Source organism: Caretta caretta, chromosome 1, assembly GCF_965140235.1.
Source record: "Caretta caretta isolate rCarCar2 chromosome 1, rCarCar1.hap1, whole genome shotgun sequence".
Classification (NCBI taxonomy): Eukaryota; Metazoa; Chordata; order Testudines; family Cheloniidae; genus Caretta; species Caretta caretta.
Window position 1 is genome coordinate 244,522,420 of NC_134206.1, and position 25,002 is coordinate 244,547,421.

The 25,002-nt window shown below is 44.1% G+C and overlaps 1 protein-coding gene across 1 annotated transcript in view; it reads left to right on the top strand.

The window, feature by feature from the left end:
* LOC125626323 (sodium- and chloride-dependent betaine transporter) overlaps positions 1-24,519 on the top strand; it is a 65,478-nt gene extending 40,959 nt beyond the window's left edge. Inside the window, exons 7-15 of the mRNA XM_048829118.2 lie at positions 1,338-1,472; positions 3,629-3,732; positions 4,781-4,905; positions 5,417-5,529; positions 6,475-6,612; positions 8,526-8,628; positions 10,910-11,010; positions 12,372-12,542; positions 21,146-24,519. Of these exons, the coding sequence (XP_048685075.1) occupies positions 1,338-1,472; positions 3,629-3,732; positions 4,781-4,905; positions 5,417-5,529; positions 6,475-6,612; positions 8,526-8,628; positions 10,910-11,010; positions 12,372-12,542; positions 21,146-21,307 (1,152 nt within the window). The 3' untranslated portion in view covers positions 21,308-24,519. The remainder of the gene's footprint in view (positions 1-1,337; positions 1,473-3,628; positions 3,733-4,780; positions 4,906-5,416; positions 5,530-6,474; positions 6,613-8,525; positions 8,629-10,909; positions 11,011-12,371; positions 12,543-21,145) is intronic.
* Positions 24,520-25,002: the final 483 nt, after the last annotated feature.

Here is a 25,002-nt window from a genome sequence, read left to right on the forward strand (position 1 = left end):
GTAATTAACCATTGGAGCAATATACCTAGAGGAATGTGGTGGATTCTCCATCATTCCAAGTCTTTAAATCAAGACTAGGTGTTTTTCTACAATAAATGTTCTACCTCAGTCAGAAGTTATGAGCTTAATGAAGAAATTGCTGTGTGAAATTCTATGACTTGTGCTATGCACGAGGTCAGACTAGATGATTGTAATGGTCCCTTTGCCTTAAAATCTACTAATCTGATGGGATGCTGTCAAGTAATTTAACTGTTCTGCTCTGTTTCTCACTGTCAGAAAAAGTTGTGCTTTGGCATATTATGAACAAGCAGTGGAGAGTTCACAGAATCTCTTCAAAAGTACATACCTTGGTTTAATATTTGCAGTGGTGTAAGATTATTTGCAGAGATCACCTACAGAACTTTGTAGTCAACAGAAAGTCAACTCTTGACTGGAAGTTCATTTTTAATAGTCAATACTTAAAGGCCCGGTACCAGTACCTTAATGGTTACTAGAGCTGGGAGAATAATTCATATGAAAAGTCTGAATGAGTAGTTTTTTTAAAACCAGTTCACTTTGGCCACATTTGTTTTCCTTTTGTGTTTACTTTCCTCATACTTCGAATAAATCTGGTTTACTAGCATAAATGTTCACAAAAAGTGAATTTCAGAGACAAATTTCAGTGCCAGCAGTTCTTGTATGTTCCTCCAATCAGGGAACAGAAACAGTACCATCTGACTTATTTGACCAATCACAGTCAAATAACATAGTTTGACGTTTGAATATTTGCTATCAATCCATAGCATAAACAAAAATTCAAAAGGATATTATTTGAGTGAATCTGAATAATGAATACATTTAGGGAAATTGCAGCTTGCTCACTGATATTCAGTTCCACAAGCAGAAAAAGGGGCTTAGCTTAATGATGAATGACTCCAACAGTTCTCAAAACCAATCCATTTCATTTTCAAAACAAAAAAGGGGACAGGAGGGCTTTACAAAAACTGTGGTCAAGGCTTTCAAAAACACGTCAAGATTTTGGGGGCTGTCAGATTCAAGTTGAGATGCCTTAAAGAGGCTCAATTTTTCAGTGTAGTGAGCAATCACTCTTTGAAAATCAGGCCTCTGCCAGGTGTCTCAAATTTCTGCCCTGCGCCCCTCAAATTCACTGCTCACTTTTGGAAATCTTGGCCACGAATAAAAATATTTTCATGGCCTTTAATTAGAATTCAGTGACAGCAGAGGCTTTGGGTTTTTAAAAGCTCAGGTGTTGTTAATAATAGAGTTAGGGGATTTGCTTTGGATGTATAACCTATAGGGTGACAAGGTCCCCTTTTTATCCTTCTCTCTGCTTCCAGGTTGTTTACTTCACCGCCACATTTCCCTACTTGATGCTTTTTGTCTTGCTGATTCGAGGGGTCAGCCTGCCTGGTGCTGCTGAGGGGATCATGTTCTATCTGAAGCCAGACATTTCCAGGCTTGCAGACCCGCAGGTGAGTGAATACAGCCTGATAAAGTGTGGTGTGGAGAGACTCCAACAAAGTGGTAGTGATGGGAAAAGCAGGGGTCCAGCACCTTGCAGGATCAGGCCTTAATTGATGGCTATCTAGATCAGGTTGGACTGACAAAATATTGAGGCCTCTTTAAAAGGGTTGATGAGGGAATCTCGGCCCAGCACAAATACTGCCTTTTTGTCAGTGTATTTTAAACATATGGATGTGTTAGGTCATTGCCATTTAGGGGCCTGGCAAATGCAGAAGCATCTATTAAATATTCAGTGTATGACAGATGGTTTTGTTGAGCCTTAAGTGAAATGATGATGAACAAAAGGGGAAAAAACCTCTCTCTTCATTCTCTCTGGCCCAGCTTGAGCTTTTCTTGTAAGAGGCTGGAGCTTTCTCAGGGAGACCAGCTTCCTAGTATAAGAGAAACTGCAGTAGGTGTGTAGGTAACTATCGGAGCTATAAATGGTTGGTTTTTATAAACAGGAGTCCCTTTATTCTGAGATTTGGCATTTCTGGCATTTGCTGTGAAATCAGCACCTTCTTGCAGAATTGTGCTCTGGAATCTCTGCTTTAATTTAAAAAAAACATTATGTTTCTAATCCTGATCCGTATTGGGGGAAAAAAACTTGAAACTGTGTAACTTGCATTCAGTGTTAGTTCCCCGAGTTTGCAGATAGCCTGAAATGATAGTTTGGAGAAGTGTGAACTGCCCAATGCATCCCAATGGGATGTTAATTCTGAGACCTAACGGTGAGTATTTAAACGTTATTTATTTCACTGCTGATCATTGTAGCAGAAGCATTCAGCTAATGTGCTTTTCCCACAATCTCAAACTGCCTCCCGCCTCTTCCAGGATGGCAAAAGGCCCAACTGCCCCCTACCGTTTAGGGGACAGCAAGGATACTGGACAAGGTTTTCTTTCCTGGCTGTTAACTTGCTATTAAGGTCTTTCCCTGGCTGTTTGGAAGATGCTGAGCACTGCAGCCCATCTTTTGTGGCTCTGTGTACTAGCATCACACGATGTGAGAGAAAGTGCTATCAATACAGTGATAGTGGAGTAGGAGCCAGTGGCTGAAGGCTGAAATAAATGACAAACTCTGCTGCTCTCGTTGGGTGCCAGGATGAGTTAATGAAAACCATGGTGGTGATGAGATACTATGAACCCAACATCTCCTGGCTGCTCCCGTTGTCCTGATCTTCCTCCACCCTGATGTGTAGTGAATACCCCCGGTGGTGTGGTGTCATATAAAGGTTCTATTGGCACTTGTTTGGGATGGCTTTGTGAGCTACTCATGGTTTTTTCACTCCCAAGCAGCTAAGTGACCTCCATGAGTAGCTCACAAAGCCATCCCAAACAAGTGCCAATAGAACCTTTATATGACACCACACCACCGGGGGTATTCACTACACATCAGGGTGGAGGAAGATCAGGACAACGGGAGCAGCCAGGAGATGTTGGCTGGTACAGACTTCATACCATGCCACATCCCCACACACCCTCTCTGTACAGTCTGTGGGCACTTTAGCTTAGAAAAAATGAATGGTGATCTAGCCCCCTGAATCATTGCCTCTGGGGGAATGGATGATGACAGCCCTCTTGGAATATGCCCTCTGTCAGGGTAGCTGGTGAAGGACAGATTATGCAACAGACACCCGAGGGCAGTTAATTATTTTTTGTCAAGGTCCAAATTTCTTGGTCAAGGTCCAGACTCCAGAGAAATATTTTCACACCTCAATAACAATAATGATGATAATAAGTAAATAAAAATATGTTGTCCGTTCAAAAGTGTCTGGCAGTCCAGATTTGGCCCATGGTCTGTCTATTGACTACCCCAGCCTGAGGGCTTAAAAATCACTCTCCGTTCCCTACTCAAATCCATTCTTCCTTGGACTATTTGAGAGAAGCTGTTGGGGTCCAGAAGGAAAATCCTCCCTTTTCATGGTGAAACCTTCATTCCAGTCCCCCAAGCTGGGACGATCAATCCAGAGACATGTCACACCTCGTATGGATTCTTCCCTTCTCTGCCTGATGTGGATTTCTCCATGTCTGACAGGGTGCTTCCCCAAAGTGTGTGTACTCTGATAGGACTTAACCATTTATTTCCTTAGCCATGGCTGGAAATCCCTGTCCATTTCTGTTCTAGGTGTGGATGGATGCAGGCACTCAGATCTTCTTCTCTTATGCTATCTGCCAGGGGTGCCTGACAGCCTTGGGCAGCTACAATAAGTACAATAACAACTGTTACAGGTAGGAGCAGCCTGTGCCCCTTTCTCTCCCTCTCACATCCAGCTGAGGGCCCTGTGGGCAGCTGAGCAGACTGTAGTTGGAGCTGTGGCACAATCAAGGGTGGGGCCTAGGCCATTTCGTCCTGTGCTCTTGTCAGCTCTCACAAGCTAGGCAGGGCTAAGTGACTGGATAGGAGACTACCAAGGAAAACCCAGGGGCTACAAGAAATGCCTTTGGTGGCTCTGCTGGTGGCACTCTTCCATCTGGGTCAGGGACAGAGGGCACGGGGCTCCTGGAGGTGCCATTGTTGTGTTGATATGGGTATTGTAAAATGTTACCTGGTATGGAAATAAGATTTAGTGATGCATGTGGCCAAATTCAGTTCAGTTTGGGTCTGGGTCTGATCTTGGGGGAATTACACCAAATTCACAGTGGTCTAAAGAAGAGGAGAATCTGGCCCATGGCATCAAATGCCTTATTAAAATCCCGGGCCCTTTAGTGTGCCCTGTGTGTGTTTTAATTCTATCAGAAAGAGCAACAGAAAGGCTTGTCTGGCATGACAGGTTCTTTTTCATCCAGTGCTTATTGCTCCTAGTTCCCTTTTCCTCTCGGGCCTGATCCCCAGCCCATTCAAGTCAATGGGAGTCTTTCCATTGGTTTCAGAGGGCTTTGGATCGGGACCCTTGTTATTTAAGGATCTTTTCTCTCTCAATATTTGTTCCATTGCTCTACCCTCATATGATGATTCCTGTTGCCCCTTGTTGTGCCAAGTCCCTAGTGACTTCACTGGGGCATCCAGCTTACAATATCTTGCTGCAGCCTTCTGTCATTTTTATTGCCAAGTATAATCATATAGCTCTTGTAGTGCCATGGGTCAAGGCTGTAGGCTGTCAAGTTCTGTTTTGGGCTGTTGGCCTCTGGAGGAGTCTCAGGCTAGTGTTAGTGTAAGCAAATGAATGGATTCCTGTCCCATTCAGAAAGCTGAGCACAAAAGCAATTGCCCAAAGTGGTAAATTTGCAGAGGAAAACAATGCCGTCTCTGTGTCTCTCTTTGGTTCTTCTCCAACAGGGACTGCTTCATGCTATGTTTCCTGAATAGCGCCACCAGCTTTGTGGCTGGCTTTGCTATCTTCTCTGTGCTGGGCTTCATGGCACAAGAACAGGGCGTGCCCATTTCAGAAGTGGCCGAGTCAGGTAGGTGCTTTCTAAATGTGGCAGGGCCAAAAGGAAAACTTAAAGCATGAGTGGACTTTTTAGGAACTGACATCTTTGAATATGAAGCCAACCCATGAGGTTATCAGTGCTGCTACCTTGAACCAACCCTAAATCCTCTGTAATTGCTAGTGTCCCCAGTCCAGTTGCCCAGAAAGAGCCTCTGCCTATTCTGCAGACTCAGAGGCCCTGGCTTCTGTCGTCCAGAACCACTGCTTTATTCTCTGCTATCCTGATGCACTTAGTTCCCCTGTCCAGAACCAGAGCTGCATTCCCTGTTGTTTTGAAATCCTTGATTCTTCTTTCCAAAACCAGCCGCTCAACCCGTGTCAGCAGTCATTATCCTGTGTGTCAGTGACCATTGCACAATACATGCTGGGGAGGTGAGGTCTTGGCAGGCTAAGTTTTTTAAACAGCACATCAAACTGGTCTCTGTGTTGCTGGGTTGTATTGTTGGGGAAACCTCATTCTTACTCAGCTGTCTGATTGGCAGGTCCCGGCCTAGCATTCATTGCGTATCCAAAGGCTGTAACGCTGATGCCTGGGCCTCAGCTCTGGTCCTGCCTATTCTTCCTGATGCTGATCTTCCTGGGACTGGACAGCCAGGTACAGTAAATAACCCTCCTCTTTCCCTCTAACTCCAAAGTGTCTGTCACATATTTAAGAGCCTTGTGTAGTTCATAGCTCGTGGGTGGGAAATGGTGATGTGTCTCTCAGCCATCTGAAACACCTGTCACACATCCATGTTACTACTTCAGAAGGATAATACCTAGAGCTGGCCAGTACATCCCAGCAGCCAGCTGGTGTCAGGTGTTACTCCTTAACAGTGACCTGCAGCACCTGAACCTTCCAGCATAAGCCTCTGACAATCCAGTGACAATCAGCAGCCGCACTTCTTTGTCCTTCCCACCAAGTCTGCCCTTAGGGGATAGCAGTCATCCCTCATGAACCAGGCACTTTACTACAAATTTTGCATAAATCTCCTCTAAGTTCATGAGGCCTCCTTTTGTACTGTGACAATCCCGTTCGGTAACTGTAGTTTGATGGCAGCTCCGACTGTACGACGAGTGTTCTTGATTCCAGGTGTGACTTGTGACCTGCAGTACTGTCTCCTGGCTCCGGAGTAGCTGGTTCCTGGCAGTAACTTCTTTTCTACCACAGTGGTTCCTTGTGACACATAATTCATTTCTTGATAACCCTTTGTAGCGAGGTGCAATTCCCTTCTTGTCTCCATGTTCCGTGTGTCATTTCTATTGTACCTCAACATCCTCTCTACTCCAGGTGCAAGGCTTGTGATAATTGCACTCAATTCCAGATGTGGTTCCTGTCATTCCTCTGGGGTGCTCAATTCCTGATGTTGCACCTGTGGTAATTCCACTTCCTTTGGGACTCAGACACAGCTATGCCTCCCTGTTTCCAAGAAGTTCATGCTTCAGGTGTAGGAAAAAGAGGAGAGAGACTAACTGAGTGGAAGAATAGAAGTGGGAAAAGGATGGGTGGGGAAAGAGAGACATTTAGGTCTTTGGTTTCTTGACATGAATTCTTCTGCAGTTCGTCTGTGTTGAGAGCCTGGTGACAGCCATTGTTGACATTTACCCAGAAGTTCTCCAGAAGAAAGGGCACCGGGAGTTGCTGATCCTGGCCGTTGCAGTCATATGCTACCTGCTTGGCCTGATGCTAGTCACTGAGGTAAGAAGGGAAGTACATGGTGGGGGAAGAGGGATGTGGACTTGTCTGGAACAGTATTATGTGCAGTAAGTTTGTATTTCACACTGTTAGTTATTCTCTCTCTCTTTAGCTTAGTTTATTAGCTGGTGCATATCAGAACCAGTAGTTCTTCTTTCTTATATAGTGCCAGTTGAGATGTTGTCGTACTCTATAGCTGAGCCTTCCTCTGGAGTATGTCTCAGAGATAACCTAGCACCAGGGAAGGGCCACCTGAAAGGAACTTTATATCCAAACTCCAGTCCTGATGGCTCTCAGATCAAAAGTAGATGAGCTACACATGAGATGTGAATGCTGCCTGTCTTTGCCATGATGGAGGTCTTCCAAGGGAAGGCACAGTTGGCTGGCCATCATCTGTGGAAAACAGGACTGAGGGTACGAAGGCTGTTGATAGCAGGTCCTAGACTAAGTTAGAGCAATGGCGCTCAACTTTTCCAGACCACTGTACCCCTTTCAGGAGTCTGATTTGTCTTACCTACCCACAAGTTTCACCTCACTTAAAAACTACTTGCTTACAAAATCAGACATAAAAATACACAAGTGTCACAGCATGCTGTTACTGAAAAATAGCTTACGTTCTCATTTTTACCATATAATTATAAAATAAATCAATTGGAATATAAATATTATACTTACATTTCAGTGTATAGTATATAGAGCAGTATAAACAAGTCATTGTCTGTGTGAAATTTTAGTTTGTACTGACTTCGCAAGTGCTTTTATATGTAGCCTGTTGTAAAACTAGGCAAATATCTAGATGAGTTGATGTACCCCCTGGAAAACCTCAGAGTATCCCCAGAGGTAAGTGTACCCCTGGTTGAGAACCACTGATTTAGAGGAAAGAAGTCACTGATAGCTGCTCCCCACACTCTGGAGACACCAGGATCTTGCTATTTGATACAACCCTTAATCTTTCTTAGATGGCATTCCTGCAGTCATCTGAAAAGTCAGAGGTCCTTGCTGAGATTTTACTTGGGAGAATTCTCGCAGAAGGCAATAGGAGCTTTGCCTGAGTAAAGACTGGGTGAAAACTGCATCAGGACTTCAGGAACTATCTAAATTCCCTGAGGCTTTTACACAATGCCCATCACTGAGGGATAATCTAAACATTGCACAAAGGTGGCCCAGTGTTCGGTGGGATTAATAGGAAAGCTTTTTTTCTGTCTCAGTGGCCATTCAAGGGGTTGATAATTTTTGAATGTATCTGCTCCATGTTTTTCTTTTATTGGAGGTGCTATTTTCTTGTCAAGACAAGGTGTGAGAATATGAGAGAGAGTCAGATGCTACAAATAGTTCTCCTGGGAGTAGAACAAGGGCTCAGGCCACCATACTGTCATTGCACAACAGAGAGCCAGAGGCCGTTGCCCCCACAGGGCTTCCAACTGTGCTTGGGACCCTTGCAACATGTAGAGATGGGCTCAAACTAGAAACCTGGCATCTAAACATACTGAACTTCAGGGTAGTTCATACCTGGATCTAAACTTTATGGCGTATGCCCGAAGCTCAACATAGCCAAGGACCACATTCAGAAACAGTGCTAGAAACTTGCCAGGGAGAATGGTCTATAGCAGTGTTTAAAAACATCCAAACCCCTGTTCTCTGTGGATACTGAAATCATGCTATGAAATGATTGGGAAACCTCATTCTGGACTCATGCCTGACGACCATTAGGGCATGGTGGTACCTAGCATAGTTAGTTTCCTAGTGTGGACAGGCTTAGAGACAGAAACCTCCTCCTATGCCCCTTTGCTCTGTGCGCAGTTCCCCTGTCCCTCAGCCTTATTTTTATATTTGTACAAATTCCATTCAAGCCATTTTCTCTTGCACATTCCCTTTTGCTGAGCCCTCCATGTCTCCCCTTTCTCTGCCTGACACAGGGTGGAATGTACATCTTCCAGCTGTTTGATTATTATGCTGCCAGCGGTATGTGCCTACTATTCCTGGCCATTTTTGAAGTCATCTCTATTGGCTGGGTGTATGGTAAGTGGAACACAAGGACGCAGGCTGTTGTGGAGGGATGGGAATAGCCGTGTCAGCCCCAGGGAAAAGCAGGAGTGCCTCGTGCTTCTGATTTAATCTGTTCATCCATGGGATTCCTCAGTCCCCATACACTTAGTGTTGGAATGATTCTTATCTCTGCTCTGAAAGGGATTTTCCCAGGAAAAGAAGTGAATTCAGTCTTCCTGCTCATTCAGGCATAGGTTCTGTCTCCCATGCTCTGTGCTGGTCTGCCAGTGGACCTCTAGGCCTTTCTAGCTGACACAGACTATACTTACTTAGAGCAGAAGAGGATTCTCCACGTAGGAGTGGCAGTGGCTGCCATTTTATGGCTGACCTGTTATGCGATCTCCCTATGTCTTTCTGTTAATTTAATCCTGACAGTTTATTTAATCTGAAATTCCATAGACACACACACTGTAAATTAGCATGCATAAAACTCATTTGCATAGTGTCTGGCCACAGTTACAAATGAAATTAAAGGTCTGATCTAGTGCCCAGTGAAATCGATAGCAAATCTGCCAATGACTTCAAGAGGAGCAAGGTTGGACTCCAAAAGCACAAATTTCTTGTGCCTGCTCCTTCTGTGTGTGCATGTGTCTGTGTGAGAGAGATTTATACAAATGCAGAAAACAGAGCATTCATTGCAGGACCACCCAAAATGCTGCCTTAGGCCATCACACTTCGTGCCTGCTCTGGTTATCTAAAACAGTCCTCATGGTTTCAGTCTCAGCGCTGATGCAGCGACAGGACTGTATGTGAGCTCTCTTCTGGTGTGCACACTATTGTTTGGAGAATGCTCCCTGCAGCACGTTGTTGTGGCCTCAGCCTTCAAATCCAGAGCTCCAAAAACGTATCAACTTATTCTGCGCTCGGTTTTCAGAGCGGGGAAAAAATTACATTAGTGTTTCCCCTTTGGCAAATGCCATCAGTGGGTTTGACGCAGCCTGGTCTGTTTACAGCAATAAAGCTGTGCACCGGAAATCTCAGATCCTTGTAACAGTGCCGGGCTGACAGGCAGGAGGAAGCTACCTAGTGGTGGATGGCATCATAATTGCTGGCAATAGGCACGCTTGGAATGTGTGTTTGTGTTAACGCCACTGCTGTAATACTTTGCAGTGTAAGCCAAGGAATCGGTGCTGCCAACCCATAGGCATGGGAAAACCCATTAACTGGCATTAGTCACATTTTTTTTTAACTAACTCCCCCATTTTTTTCTACTGACTCCATTTCAACACTCTCAGAAATGAAGCCAGCAAGTGCAAATTAGAGTAAAGCCGTTACAATCACAACATGTATTCTCCTGACCTGACCTATGAGAAAATGTTAAAAAACCAAAACAAAACTAGGTATGTTTAGTCTTAAGAAAAGAAGACTGGGAGGGATGAGAACAGTCTTCAAATATATTAAGGGCTGTTCTAAAGAAGTCGGGGATCAATTGTTCTCCAGGTCCACTGAAGGTCAGACAAGACGTAATTGGCTTAATGTAAAATAAGGAAGATTTAGGTTAGATATGAGGAAAACTTTCTAACTATAAATAGGTTTCAGAGTAGCAGCCGTGTTAGTCTGTAGTCGCAAAAAGAAAAGGAGTACTTGTGGCACCTTAGAGACTAACAAATTTATTTGAGCATAAGCTTTTGTGAGCTGAATGCATCCGATGAAGTGAGCTGTAGCTCATGAAAGCTTATGCTCAAATAAATTTGTTAGTCTCTAAGGTGCCACAAGTCCTCCTTAACTATAAATAGTAGTTAAGCACTGGAATAGGCTTCCAAGGGAGGTTGTGGAATCCCCATCACTGGAGGTTTTTAAGAACAGGTTAGACAAACACCTGTCAGGGATGGTCTAGGTTCGCTTGGTACTGCCTCTGATCAGGGGCTGAACTCGATTACCTCTTGAGGTCCCTTGCCGCCCCACATATCTATGATTTTATGAATAAGCATAAAGGGGAGAGCAAAAAGTGAAAGACATAATAGAGCATGGATGAGGGTGCAAACCAAGGTCTAGCAAGGGACAACTGTCCCTCTTGCCCCATACCAAATAACGCCCCTGCACCTAACTCCATATTTAGGCATCTAAATAAGTGGCCTGAATTCCAGAAATTCTGAGCACCTGAAGGACCAAATACATCCCTGTTGTATGGAATTAGAGCTTCCATTTTAGTAAAACATAACTAACCTGGACTTGGCATGAGTAATTTCTAAAGAACAAAAATTCTCACCCCCCTTACCTCTCTCTTTCTCTGTCCCTTCCTCTGGTGGTCAAGGTGCAGACCATTTCTATGACAACATCGAGGACATGATTGGTTATCGGCCGTCGCCGCTGATTAAGATGTGCTGGAAGGTTGTCACCCCTGGTGTTTGCGTGGTAGGTACAAACTATGGTAAGGCATGTTTGTACAGGGATCCTAGAATCTGAGTGAAGAAGAGAATTTGAGAGGGGCACTATTGTTTTATAGAATTGCTGTGGAGGAGCAGTAGCTTCTCTGTAGTTGAAGCTGGAATCAATTTCCATTGTAAAGCCTTGTCTTAGGTCTGGAAATTTCATTTAGCCTGAAAATTGGCATATTTATTCTTCAGGCAAAAGAGAATGTATCTGCAAAGGCTTAAGGGAATTGATCAAATCATTTTTGAATTTCAGCCCATTAAAGAATTACCTTGTTATGAAATGTTCTCTTGTCTCCATTTCTATGACTCCCTCTAGTTCAAAAAATCTTGTTCCTGCCCCTCGCTTTCCATAAAGTCAAATCACCTTGAAAATGCACCCACTGACTATGTTTGAAGAAAACAGTTTATAATTAAGGAAATATATTAACTATTTTTGTCTCATGCCCAGTTCTGTTTCCATTGATTTCAACAGAAGGTATGGGTCTAATCCTGCTCCCGTGAACGTCATGGCATTTGTTTGTCAGTGACCTCAGGATCAGACACTATGGCCAAAATCTTCAACAGCTTGGATAGGCACAAATAGCCTGTGGAGCTGCCACCTGAGGGCTCCAGTGGGAGCTGAAAACCATCAGGGAGTTTTCAGAGCTGCTGCTTGGTCATGCATGAGTTTCTGAAAGCTGAATGGTTTGAGTGCTCTATAAGTCTGGGTGCAGGCTGAGAGATCATCTTTCAAAGAGTATTTTCAGAGAGAGCCTTGGGTGCCCCAGGGCTGTTCTCGGAGCTCAAAAGTCAGTCCTGTCAGAGGCATGACTAAGCCAGGAGTCACCAGAGAAGGTGCCCAAACTGCAGCCCCTGGCTGGCTGTTCCAGAGTTTCTGCACCCTGACTACAGAGAGCTTACAAATAAAGACCTTCCTCCTACACATACATTGGAGAGAGAGGGAATTTCCTGGAGGTTTAGAGGATCCATGTTAGAGAGGGAGAGGCAAGGATTTTGGTAGGGGCTGGAAAGGTGGGGGATAGGAGGTAGAAGAGCGTTGATACTCACATCCCAGGGGAGGGGAGGGGCTGGTGAATGGAAAACAGCACAAAGGGGGAGGGAAAATTCCAAAACCAAAAAATGTTTCAAAACTCAGTTAAGGCTGGTAAGTAACAGCAGTGTACATACCCATCACAATACTTCCAACTCCCAAACACTTAGGAACAAGGATATAACTAGGTAAGGAGGTCACAAATATTCTACTGCTTATATATCCCTTGTGAGGAACAATCTCTCACCACCTGTTTCTGACTCACCATGTACCCACCTGCTGTTCTGATTTCTATGTTCTTCATTCCTCAGGTGACCTTCCTATTTTCACTGATCAAGTACACTCCCCTCAAATACAACAACTCCTACATGTACCCTCCCTGGGGCTATGCTCTGGGCTGGTTGATGGCTCTCTCTTCCATGATCTGCATTCCACTCTACGTCATTTTCATCCTGCTGAAGACCAGAGGATCACTAAAGAAGGTAAAAGAAGGTCTAGAACTTCTAGGTCCCAGATTCAAATCCAGCCCAGGTCAGCAGTGAATAAAGACTGTGAGTGCTTCCCATTGGCTTGTGTGAAATGAATAGATGGTCTCCATCCAGTACAATAAAACCTCAGAGTTATGAACCCTTGGGAATGGAGGTTGTTCGTAATTCTGAAATGTTCGTAACTCTGAACAAAACATTGTGGTGGTTTTTTCAAAAGATTACAACTGAGCATTGACTTAATACAACTTTGAAAGTTTACTATGCAGAAGAAGAATGCTGCTTTCCCTTTATTTTTTTAGTAGTTTACGTTTAACACAGAACTGTACTGTATTTGGGTTTTGGGTTTTTTTGTCTCTGCTGCTGCCTGGTTGTGTACTTCCAGTTCCAAATGAGGTGTGTGGCTGATGGGTCAGTTCATAACTCTGATGTTTGTAATTCTGAGGTTCTACTGTACTAGTACGAAACCATCTTGGCAACTGGCCCTAATTGAACCTCTTGTTGACAGGCTTAGAAGAGAGGCCATGGATGAATAGAGGTGTGGGGAGTAAAGTACCCTCCTGCTCCCAGAGGTGGTCACTGTGGATCACATTTGAGACACATGAGTGGGAGAGCGGGGATGAAGTTAGCCCTTCTGCTGCCTGTCCTTAATCTGTGGCGCTGTCAGTACCGCAGTTTTCATGATGGTGAATGTCATTCAAACAATTCAGTGCATAACATTTCTTTAAAGGGATAGACATAGAGGAGGGTCTGGTTCACTGAGGCCTTGCACTGTATTCACTGGTTACATCTGTGTAAAGTGGGCATAAGTCAGAATGGGAGCAATTTGCACTAGTGTAAAATGATGACACGAGATGTGGGGAAAAGGAGAATCTGGCCCGAAGTGTTTGGAAGTGCTTCAAAAAGAATATAGTGAATCAATGGGGTGACCAAGTTGAAATGTCTCCTAACAGCTACATCTCCTCTCTAGGCATGTGACCATATCTGTCAGTTCTTTCCAATGCATCCCTTTTCCTGTCAGCTCTTTGGTTCTCTAGCTGAGTGTTGTAATGTGATGAGAATGAAAGGAGCTGTGTAAGAGAAGGCTCTCTTGCCAATATCATTTGAGACCATGAAAGGACAGGGAAGAGGCCAGTGTAGATGAATGGAGGGATTGGGAAGGGGTGCAGAGAGAAACCAGAATTGTGCATTTGGCTGGAAAAAGTCCATAGAGAGTTTTAAAAAGAAAGAGGAACATTTTGGACCGGATGCTGGAGAAAGTGGGGAAGCAGCAGGGTCATTTGACGTTGAGGCTGAAGGTGATGTGGTCAGACTCCATGGGACATAGGTACTTTAATTTGGTACGGAGGAGAAGGAACATGGCACGCTGGGGGAGGAGGTGGAGAAGAGGTGGGGGAGGAGGGAGCTTGGCTGCTGGTGGGTGCGGGACAGAGGCGGGGGGGCGGAGAAGAGCTGGCGGGGCCTTGGACTGCAGCTCAAGCAGAGTGGGCCAGGCCGTGGCCCCTTTGGAGCCTGGGCCCGGCGGCATGGCACCATTGAAAACCCGGTACTGTTTGGTAGCTGCCAGTTTATAGGAGTCCAAATCTTGAAGCCCTTACTCACGGTGACTTCATTGGAAGATTTGCCTGTATAAGGAGTTATGGGTCCATGATCAATGGGCGATACACAAAACAATGGTCAGGATCGCCTCCCACCTCCTATGGTAAAACTCACAAGGTGGGGCTCAGAGGACATCTCAGTGAGGACCTCCTTGGCTAAGTCCTCCTCTGATCATTCAGTCTGGGTGGCCTGGCGTTTGCCTACTACAGAATGGCCTGCAGCGGCTGTCTCTACACTGGGAAGGTTCTCATGAATTTGCTCAGCTCCCAGGGGACCAACAAGCACTCTGGCCTTCCTGGAGGGGGCCAGATCCACAGTTCTATGTGCAACTGATATGCATGACTATGGTGGTGCAAGGCAACCATAATGCTGACTTAACCGGCTCATGGAGGATTCCCCCAGTGTGGCACAGAGCTGACATAGTAGCATCTATCTCTACCCCTCCCATTCCCTGGTGCAGAGAATGTCGATGGAAAAGGGAGTTTGACTAAGGCAACTCTATAATCCGTCAATCCCTGGCTCCCAGAAAGGCCCCCTGAGGACACAGGCTTCTGGGCTTAATTTCCACTGGAGATCAGCTGGCCCCAGGATCAGGGGGAGTGAAGGTGGCATAGAGCACGCTCCTGAGCTGTGCCAAGTGCAAGTCCTGGACCAGACTCTGGCTCTTTACCTCTGATCTCCCCCTTACTCCTTACCAGTGTCTCCCCTGGCCAAGGCTGCCCCAGATCATTCTTCACAAGGTATATTACCTAACCCTGCCCTAGCTTGCAGTCTCTCCAGGGTCAGTATGGGCAGGACATATGACTTGTTCCCAGTCTATACAAAGCTGCCTTTTCCCTGCCCAATCCCCTCTTCTTCCATCACAGGGATCCTGAGCCTGTGGAGAGCCTTATGCAAGGTTCTAAGATGTGCATGTGTCAGGGGAATGGGGCCATGGAGACGGCCACCCCCTATTCCAAGGTCCATACACACTGGGTTACTTCCTTGTGTAGACCAGGGGAACCACAATCTCTCCCCCTGTTTGTCCCAGTTTGAATGACAGCTCAGGCTGATGGAAACGTAAATGAATTGGGGAGGATGGAATGTAACTCCAGGGAGCTGGGGGGAGTTATTCAAATCTCGCTACATGAGATGAGTGGAGAGGAGAACCCTGCAGTACTATTGCATCAGGGAAAAAACTGGGCTCACAATGTCCTTTCCAGCTCTGTCACCTCAGGGAAGGTGAATCTGTGCCCATGAGGCTCTTATTTACTGGCTAGGAACTGTAACTTAATTAGAAGTGACAGGCTGTGTGGCAGTGCTGATTAGTGCCCCCCTCAAGTGCCTAATGAGTTACAAGGCAAAGCCCTGTTCAGAGGAGAAGGGGGGAAAAGCCTTGAGCAAATGGGGAAGGGACGAAGGCAGAGAAGACAGTCAAGGAATGCAGCCTCCTGGATTGGAAACAGCACTGGGAGTCAGGAGACCTGCCTTCCAGTATTGACTACATCTGTGTTCTTAGGCAAGTGCCTTGGCTTTACTGGCCCTCTCTGCACAGGGGTGCTTTTATCTGCTGAACCAGCTTTATGCAGTTGGAAAGGCCCTTAACGCCTGGGCCTAGTCTACGCTGATTTTATAGCAGTATAGCTATTTTGGTTAGGGTTGTTATACTGGTACAACCCTTAATGTGAATGCAGTTATATTGGTATAAAGGTGCCTTTTGTGGGTATACCTTGATCCCCTTCCCACACGGAAATAAGCTAGACTGTATAAGCACTTTTATACTCGTGTAACTATTCTTGGCTTTTAGCTTTAACACCTGAGCCAAGTGGCACAGGAGGCAAGCCATTTTCCCCACTGCCTTCTGTCCAGAGCAAGATATTTGACTCAATCATGTGTAGTCTCCATGATGGCAACATCATTTTCAGTCATCCTGCAATAAGTCATTCATTGTCCTACATGCCTTCTTTCCCCTCCCAGAAAGAATCCAATTTAAGACATACCTTGTGCTTCTGCCATGGGGTAGCTTGATGGTATGGCCAAACCACCACAGCGGTCTCTGTCTGATCACAAAGGTCCTGGTGGATTCTCCATCACTGATAATTTTTAATTCAAGATTGAATGTTTTTCTAAAATATAAATTCTAGGAAGTTCTATGGCCTGTGTTATACAGGAGGTCAGACTAGATGGTCATAATGGTCCCTTCTGGCCTTAGCATCCATGAATCACTGAGTCCTCAGTCTGCTGACCCATGCGATGCAATACTTCCACATTGGTTACATGATCTTTCTAGTGAGTTCCTTAGATTCTTTTTAAGCAATGTTTGTGGAGTGCTTTCAGCATCCTCTTGTGTACTTCTGCAATCTGCCATGTTTCTGGGTGCACAATAGAATTGTACAATCTCATTTTCGTGTGTAGATGTGTCTTACTCTTCCAGATGTTGGACACATGGGAAAATGATCCACTGGCTTTGCAGATTGTTGCCTTCACATCTGTAGTGAGATGGCCATTAGCAGATATTGTACTTCCAAAATAGATTAAGTCATTAACTCTTCTTCTCCATCAATCACACTCTGCCTGCATCTTCATGCAGCTGATGAAGTGAGCTGTAGCTCACGAAAGCTTATGCTCAAATAAATTGGTTAGTCTGTAAGGTGCCACAAGTACTCCTTTTCTTTTTGCGAATACAGACTAACATGGCTGCTACTCTGACATCTGCCTGTGTTGGTAGCATTCTCGCCTATCTCCATGATTTTGGTCTTCTGCATACAGATATGAAGTCCCACTTTGGCTGCTTCTGCTTTTAGGTGCATAAAGAGTCTTTTCATTCTATCCCAGTTGGTATCCAGCATGACTATATTGTCTGCAAAATCTAAGTCTTGCAGCCTATTTCTTGCCTAAACAATACCAGTGTTCTCGTCAGTAGCTGTTAGTCTTATCATCACAAAGTCTATGACAATACAGAAGACAATTGGGGAAAATATGCAACCTGGCCTTAATATGCAGTATTAATATGCAACCTGTCAATAACACTCTTAAACCATTCTGTCTCTCTACTTTCAGTCCTGATGCAGCCTCGTCATACAAAGCTTTTATCAAATTAACAGTCTTTGCTGGAATTTCATAGTGTCTCAAGATCTTCCAGAGGGCTTCCCTGTGCATGCTATCAAATACTTTCATAAAATCAAGGATGTTAAAAAGTATCATCTTCTGGTATTCTAAGCCTTTCGCAATGAGTCTTCTCAAGGTGAAAATCTGTTCCAAACATGACCTACCAGATTGAAATCCAACCTGTTCTTCCCTGAGTACTTTATCAATAGCAGTTTTCATCTTATTCAAAATGATAATACAAAACACTTTCCCAGGTACAGCTAGGAGTGTCACCCTTCTCTACTTATCGCAAATAAGCTGTTCTACCTTTTCAGGGATTTTGCAGATAACACCTCTTCTCCAATTTTTGGACGGGTGTCCTTTCTCCAGACCATTCTGCATCTGATGAAGTGGGTTCTAACCCACGAAAGCTTATGCCCAAATAAATTTGTTAGTCTCTAAGGTGCCACAAGGACTCCTCATTATTTTTTCTCTCCTATGTGCCTCCTCAGTGTCTCTTGCATTATTTTCCATCCATTCTCTATGATCTCTTCTGGCTAATCTTCCTTGTCTCTTGTCCGCATATTCTTGTTGTAGAATAGTTCTTTTACTGCTGTCTCATTGTTAATTTCTCTTCTTTAATTCTTTCCTCTGTTCAACTAGCTTCCATGTATTTAGTTGGAGCCATTCTTCTTTCTTAGATAGTCTCATCCCGCATGGTAGTCCTGGATGCATCCTCACTTGCTTCTTCGAAAAACTGCCATTGTTTTTCTGTGTCATCCATCTGTGTCTTTAACTCTTCAAATCTATTGCTAAATTGCATCTTGAAATGTGCCTTCACTGTTGGATATACTAACTTTCTAGTATCATACATACCTTCTGCCTTGAGTGGTGCTACTTTCTTTGGTTTCATTTTGATTGTCCCAATAACAAGATGGTGGTCACTTCTGATACTAGCACTCATATACAGCCTGGTGTCCAACTCTGATCTCTAGCACCTACTAAAGGAACCATGATCAAGCTGTTTCTGGGTGAAGCCATCATTTCATCTCCACATCAGTTTTTCTTTCCTTGTGTGAAAATGCATAGATTGAATGCACAGAATTAAAAAAAAATTTCCATTATCAGTCCTGTTCTAATATGCCATGTCTGCCCATAACATGCTCAGATCCAGTATTATCATCACCAACCTGTGTATTTAGATCTTCCATAGAGATAACAATATCGTATTTATTGATCTTGCCAAGGATGCTCTGCAACCTTTCACAGAAACAATCTTTGCTTTGTTCATCGCAATCATTTGTTAGGTGCATAACACTGAACAAGTGTGACTTTTTTGCTTGGTTTGTCATAAAGCGAGCGGCCAGTATTCTTGAATATGCAGGTACCCATTCCTTCCGTGCTGTAGAAGCTTCCTTGCTAAACTTAACCTTCCCAATGTTTATCATCTCTTCAATCATGCTTTCCAATGATAATTAGATAGGTCCAGTCCACCTCATCTCAGTTAGTCCAGGTATACTTAGGCCAAAGATTTTCATTTCCCTGATAACTTGTGTCAGTCTACCTGTGCTCCGAAGTGATCTAACATTCCAGCTCCCAATTCTTGACTTAGTTTTAGCTGTGAAGATACCCCATTTCAGATTAAAAACTCCCTTGCAGATTTGATTCTCCAGCATCAGAATGTCAGCCGGATTTGCTGGTTGATCAGTACTATTTTGTCTTACATCCAGCACATCATGGTTCTCCACAGTTGATATGTGTATTTGCAAATCTGTGACAGATTCATCTTGTCTTCAGGCTGTTTCTGTAACAGAGAGCATTTTTGGTGAGGACCAGTGGATTGATTTTAGTTTGGCTCATACCCTTTCACCTTTCTATCTTGGATGACCCTACCAGGAGTTCTGCACCTGCCAGCATAGCTCTCAGGGTACCTGGAGCACACAAACATATGCACCACATCAAGGTGCAATCCCTGTGGAAACTATAGCTGTCCTCACACTTGAGGGGTGGTTATTGCATTAATGAGACCGATATAATTAAAGTGGTAAAACTTGTGTATAGACAAGACTTCAGCTACCTAGTCTACAACACAACCAGCTTACACATGAAAGATGTTAAACTGTCTGATATTAAAGGTAGATGGGGCCTTTGTGCCTTAACTTCCCCAGATGTAAAATGGGAAAGATACTTACCCCCCTTTAGTAAGCATTTTGAGATCTACAGCCAAAAAGTTCCTGTAGGTGCCAAGTATTTTATTATGATGCATTAGTGCTAATTAATGATGTGCTCAGGTAACTGATTTAGTCAGTACAGATGAGGGATTTTTTGTTTACCTCTCACTTTATATAATGTCAGATATAACTTCCATGGACTTTTTAACTGCATCTTTATAAAGAAGCTTCCAAGGACATGGTTTGGAAATGCAGGAAGGGGTCTGTGATTAAAACTGAGCATATTCTGTCAACCTCCTTTCCCACACCTCCCAATAAAAGAGAGAAAGAAAAATCCTCTATGAATATTTGTTCCAATTTTGAAACGGAGTCTACCTGGTTGTGTTTGTGCCCCTCTTTAATTCACTGCCTATGAATATTTTAAGAAATGAATGTACTGGCAGCAGAGCTCCAAGGAACAGCATACTCTATTTAAAGTGAATATTGCAGTATATTCATGGAAAGCAAATTTCTAATTGGTAATTGTGACTATTCACACCAGCAAGCTGACCCCCAGAGTTCCACTGGGCCAATCAGGGAACACATTGTTACATTATGTGTCCAGTTAAAAACAGCTCAAAACATGGAATCACAAACAAGCTACAGGCCAAGAACTATGCCAGAAATTACTGGATGAATATTTTTGAATAAATTAGAGAAAATAACAATCTGTTGGCAGGCAATTCACAAACAGAGAGAGCATCAAAATTAGTTACATAAATAAGTTAATTGCTCAGCCCTGTTTGTGATATAGTCTGTAAGTATGTGATCAGATGAGTGGTGTGTGCTGAGCCAGTCAGTCTGAGTAGAAAGATACATGTAGCTATGAATATCAGTATCTGTTAGAGAAATGTTTTGATGCTCAATGAGTCTGTGGAAACCACTGAGAAACACTTCTTTGTGGTAGTCCCAGGGAGTTCAGGGTCTCAGGAGGGTATAGGGTGTGAGACGAATGCTAGAAACATGGACTGGGGGAGATCAATAACTAAAAGCATAACCTTTATGGAACTGCTCTGTGGGTAGGTGTGTGCAGTGGGATGATATTACCTAGTGTCTTCTGTCCAATTATCGCAAAGCATGGCACACCCTCTAATGAAAGCCTCCCAGGACCCCTGAAAGGAGGGTAGTATTAGTAACCCTGTTTTACAGTTGATGACATGGTTACAAAGAGTGGAAGATGTTGATTTTCTATTGATTTGAACTGGATCTTTGACTGAGCAGCACTTCTTTATTATCAGCCCTCAGAATTGGATGAGTTCAGAGGAGCCACAACTCCCACCGCAGTCAGCGTAAGGTGTGACTACTCAGCACCACAGAAAAATTAAGTCATAAGGGGCTTGTCTGAGGCCACTGAAGATGTGAGACAGAACCAGGAATAGAACCCTTGTGTACTGATTCCCATTCCTGTGCCTTAAACAGAAGACCGTCCCTCCTCCCATAAATACACCTCTAGTGCACCTTGTGATACATGTCCCAAAATGTAAACAAAGAGCAACATTGTAAGCCTGGAGGTTGAATAATCATAGATGAGAAATGGCTAAAGATCAGAAAAGTTGTGTGTGTTTGTGAGAGAGAGAGAAGATGGAGGAGAGGAATGGAAAGTGGAGAGGATTAGCTCTCTAAAATGCCTTTGCCCACAGCAATTACTGTGGATTGCTATTGGGTGTCAGTTTGTTTACCAGTTTAATTAACAGAGATTCCCTCTGTCTGCCTGTCTCTCTGCAGAGGCTAAAGCAACTCACTTCCCCAGCGGAGGACTTGCCTCAGCCAAAGAAGCACCGGGCTAGTGTGTCTGAACCATGGGAGAGCCCCAAAGCAGAATACAGGATCTCATCCCCGTCAGCCAAGGAAGTGCTCATAACCACAGAGAAGGAAGCCCACTTGTAAAGAATATGGGAAAGGATTTCGCCTTTGCATTCTGGAGTGATTCCCCCTCTCATTCCTGAGATGGCTTCTCTTCACACCTGGGACAATGTACTCTTCATTTCTCCCCTGCACACCTGAGACAGAGCCATCCTAGTCAGTGATTCTGGGACATCCTTCACCCTCCCCAAGTTTATCAGGTAGTTAACTACACAGACTTGGGATGGCAGTTCTTTTGACACCCCCTAGGACGGCTCTCTCCTTTTGCACCTGGGAAAGAGCAATGTGGCTTCACCAGAGGCGCTTTAGAGCCCTGACACTAAAAAAAGGAACAGTAGATATAAAATAATGGGGAAAAGAAATTGCAAGCAGTAGAGAGGTTCAGAAGTAAAGTCAGGAAGGCAAAGGCCCAAAATGAGGGGGTGTGAGCAAAAGGAACAAGTAAAATGGTTTATAAGTACATGAAAAGCAGGAGGCTGACATAGGAAAGTGCGCCGGTAAGTCACCTACATACCAGGGAGAGAGAGCCAATCACATACTAAAGAGGCTGCAGTGCTGAGTAGGTATTTGGCTTCAGCTGTCACTCAAAGGGTGAGTGACAGGATACTTAACATAATCATAGTTAATGAGGAAAGGGAGAGACCACAAGGCAGACTCAGGATGGAACAGGCTGAAGGATATCTGGGTAACTCGTGCTAATTCAAATTGAAATGGGCTGGTGAAATTCATACTAAAGAGTGTGAGGCTAGCAGAAAGCTGACAGTTCTTTTGGGGAGAGCCTGGAGTGCAGGGGAGGTCCCACAATACTGGTCGAGAGTAAACATAGCACATAGGGGCCAAAAGGGGCTCCAGGAATTACACACGAGAAGGTTTAAACTGCATTACCTGCAGCTGGCTAGAAGAATGAATAGAAGCCTGATTCCCTGCTACACTGCAGTTTGTGGCATCATTTACACCAGGGCAAGTGATACCACATCAGAATGATAGCCTTTTACACCACTTTGCCCTGGTGTAAATGACTGCACAAAGTACGATCAGGCTCAAAACCTGAGCGCTTCCAGGCAAATACATGATAAATAGTAAGGCGACAAATAGCCAAGATGAATTAATCAGAAAAAAGTAATACCAAAGTATCTTAATCTCTTTCTTTGACAAGATAATGCCCGAAGGGAATGCAGGGGACTGGAGGTATTTCAACTTGAATAAGGCATTTGATACAGTTTCACATGACCGTCTCCTATGGATACTGTGAATTCAAACGGAACAGCTATAAACTGAAATGCCAAAAACTACATAGTTGTATATCAAGGCTGCACAGCTAAAATCACAGGAAAAGCTGAAGCTAAGGGCCCATCAGCCACATTACTTCAGCTCCATGGCATGAATATTGGTATATAGACCGTGTGACATAATAGCCTATTAAACTGAAGCACACACTTAACCGGAAAAAGAAGAGCAAATACTACACACTGTGGGACTGGTTCTCCATTGCACTGCACTTTGTGAATATGTCTACACTGCAGCTGGGAGCGAGGCTCACAGCCCAAGGGGAGAGACCTCATGCTGGTGGGGCTGAAGCTAGTGCGCTAAAAAGAGCAGTGTGGACATTGCTGTACTGGCGGAGGCTCAGGCTAGCCAGCCAACCTTGGATCCTATTTCATTCCTGCCCAAGCTTGGCTGGCTAGCCTGAGTCTCTGCCCGTGCAGTAACATCCACACTGCTATTTTTAATGCTCTAGTATGAGGTCTGTCTGGGAGGTTCACTCCCAGCAACCACGTAGACATAACCTGTGTAGTCATCGACACCTGTGCTGAGTGGGCGTAAAACACTAACACTGATGAATGTGAGTGGAAAATCCATGCCTCTTGTGTGCAATGCAGTTGCATTTATATTGCCATTGGGGCCTTAGCTTTTGCTTTTCTTGTGAATGTCACTGTGCAGCCTTATTGCTGAATTAGCAGAGTTTTTTGTGTTTAGTTTCCTTTCTTTTAAAAAAGAAAGAAAGATTGATTGCTGGTGCAAGTAACATTTAAATGGCCCCAGTTAAGTGTCAACATTCACACTTCATAGAGATGAGTGGTTGGAAGATGTGGAAATTTGGTTGGAGACAATTTTTGGCAAGTCCGGGTGGACAGCAGGCCAGCATCGCATCTGGGTCATTGTGATGGCTGTACTTTTTGCAATGAAAGCAGGTTTTTGTAAAAAAGAAACTTTAGAATGTGCAGAAGGCAGGAAAGTTGTGGAATGGCCTGAAAATTATGAGATCAGTTGTTTCCTGTGTTCGTTATTTTCTCCTTCCCTTGTGTTTATACTGATTTGGCTTTTACTTGCAGGGTTGCTGTGTGTTTCAATAAGACAAATGTTCCTCATACAGGTTGCCCTAACAACAGTCTGAGCGCAGCAGCTGTGGCCAGCCTGGAAGACTGTGCAAATGTGCAATGTCAAAGGCAGCAGAGCTTTATCAGACTGCTAAAATTTGAGCAGATGCCCACTGAGCATGCTCAGAAGTGAACGTTTCAATTGCTTATAACGGCTCTATTGTTATTTCCACTACTACCTCTCTCCCACCCCCTCCCAGCGGAGCACAAGTGCTCGCAGGATTATCCCTAGGACAGATTTGTTTTTTAATTCCAAGTTTTAGGCTTCAGCAGTTTTTCTTGCATCCTTGCTTGAAAGACTGTGGTACAGTATTAGAGAGGGTAGCGTGTATTTTACTCTCTCTCCACTAATTCAAGTGGCAGAAGGAGAAGGTTGGTTTTGTAGCTCAGGCACTGGGGTGAGACTCAGGCTATTGGAGTTCACTTCCAGGCTGTGACACAGACTCCTTCTGTGTCCGGGGGGAAGTCACTTAAAAGTCTCTGTGCTTCATTTTGTAAAATACTAGGGATAATAATACTTACAATCTCCCTGGTGTGTTGGGAGGATAAATTCATTCATGTATGTGAGGTGCTCAGATCCAATGGTGAGGGGGCTGTGGAAACACTTGATAAATGATCATCTTTGCACAGAGACCAAGGGTCAGATTCTGAGCTGAGTCTTGTTGGCATAAGTGTGGGGTTGTATTAACAGAAATATCACCTGTGAGGAAATGGTTCTTCTCTACTCACCAGTAGGCAGACCTTGGTGCTCCACTTTCAAGTTCAGGCAGCTCTGGTTTAAGAAGTCAGAGGGTGAAATGAAAATGATCTCTTTTGTGTTTTTAAATAAAATTTTGATTTTTTTATTAAAACCAAAAAGTGTTTAGTTTTTCCTTTTCCCCTTTCCTTCCTTTTTCATCCTTTATTTCTCTTTCCCCCTCCTTTTCCCATTCCAGTGGCAAAATGGAAAAGAGGAAGGAAAGGAGGTGAAACGGGGGTTAAAAGAGAAACTGAAAAGCCAAACCCCATAAATTTTTGCTTAAAAAAATTCACCAACATTTTCAAGAAATAAACAAAAAACCAAAAACAGTTCTTCTAAAACCAAACCAACCCCACAAACAACACACCCAACTTCTAAACTAAAATGTTAGTGAAATTTTCAAAAGTGTTTTGTTTGTTTGTTGACCAGATCTACTTTGTGGCAGTGCTGGAAGGAGTTAACGCCCCATTTCCCCTGCATTAGTGGAGATGAGTACTGAATCAGAAAAGGGGATGGGCTTTTATAGGATTGGAAAAACTTCCCTCAGCCAGCATCCTCACACACTCATCTGTTCATGGGAGAACTGTTATGAGGTTACATCT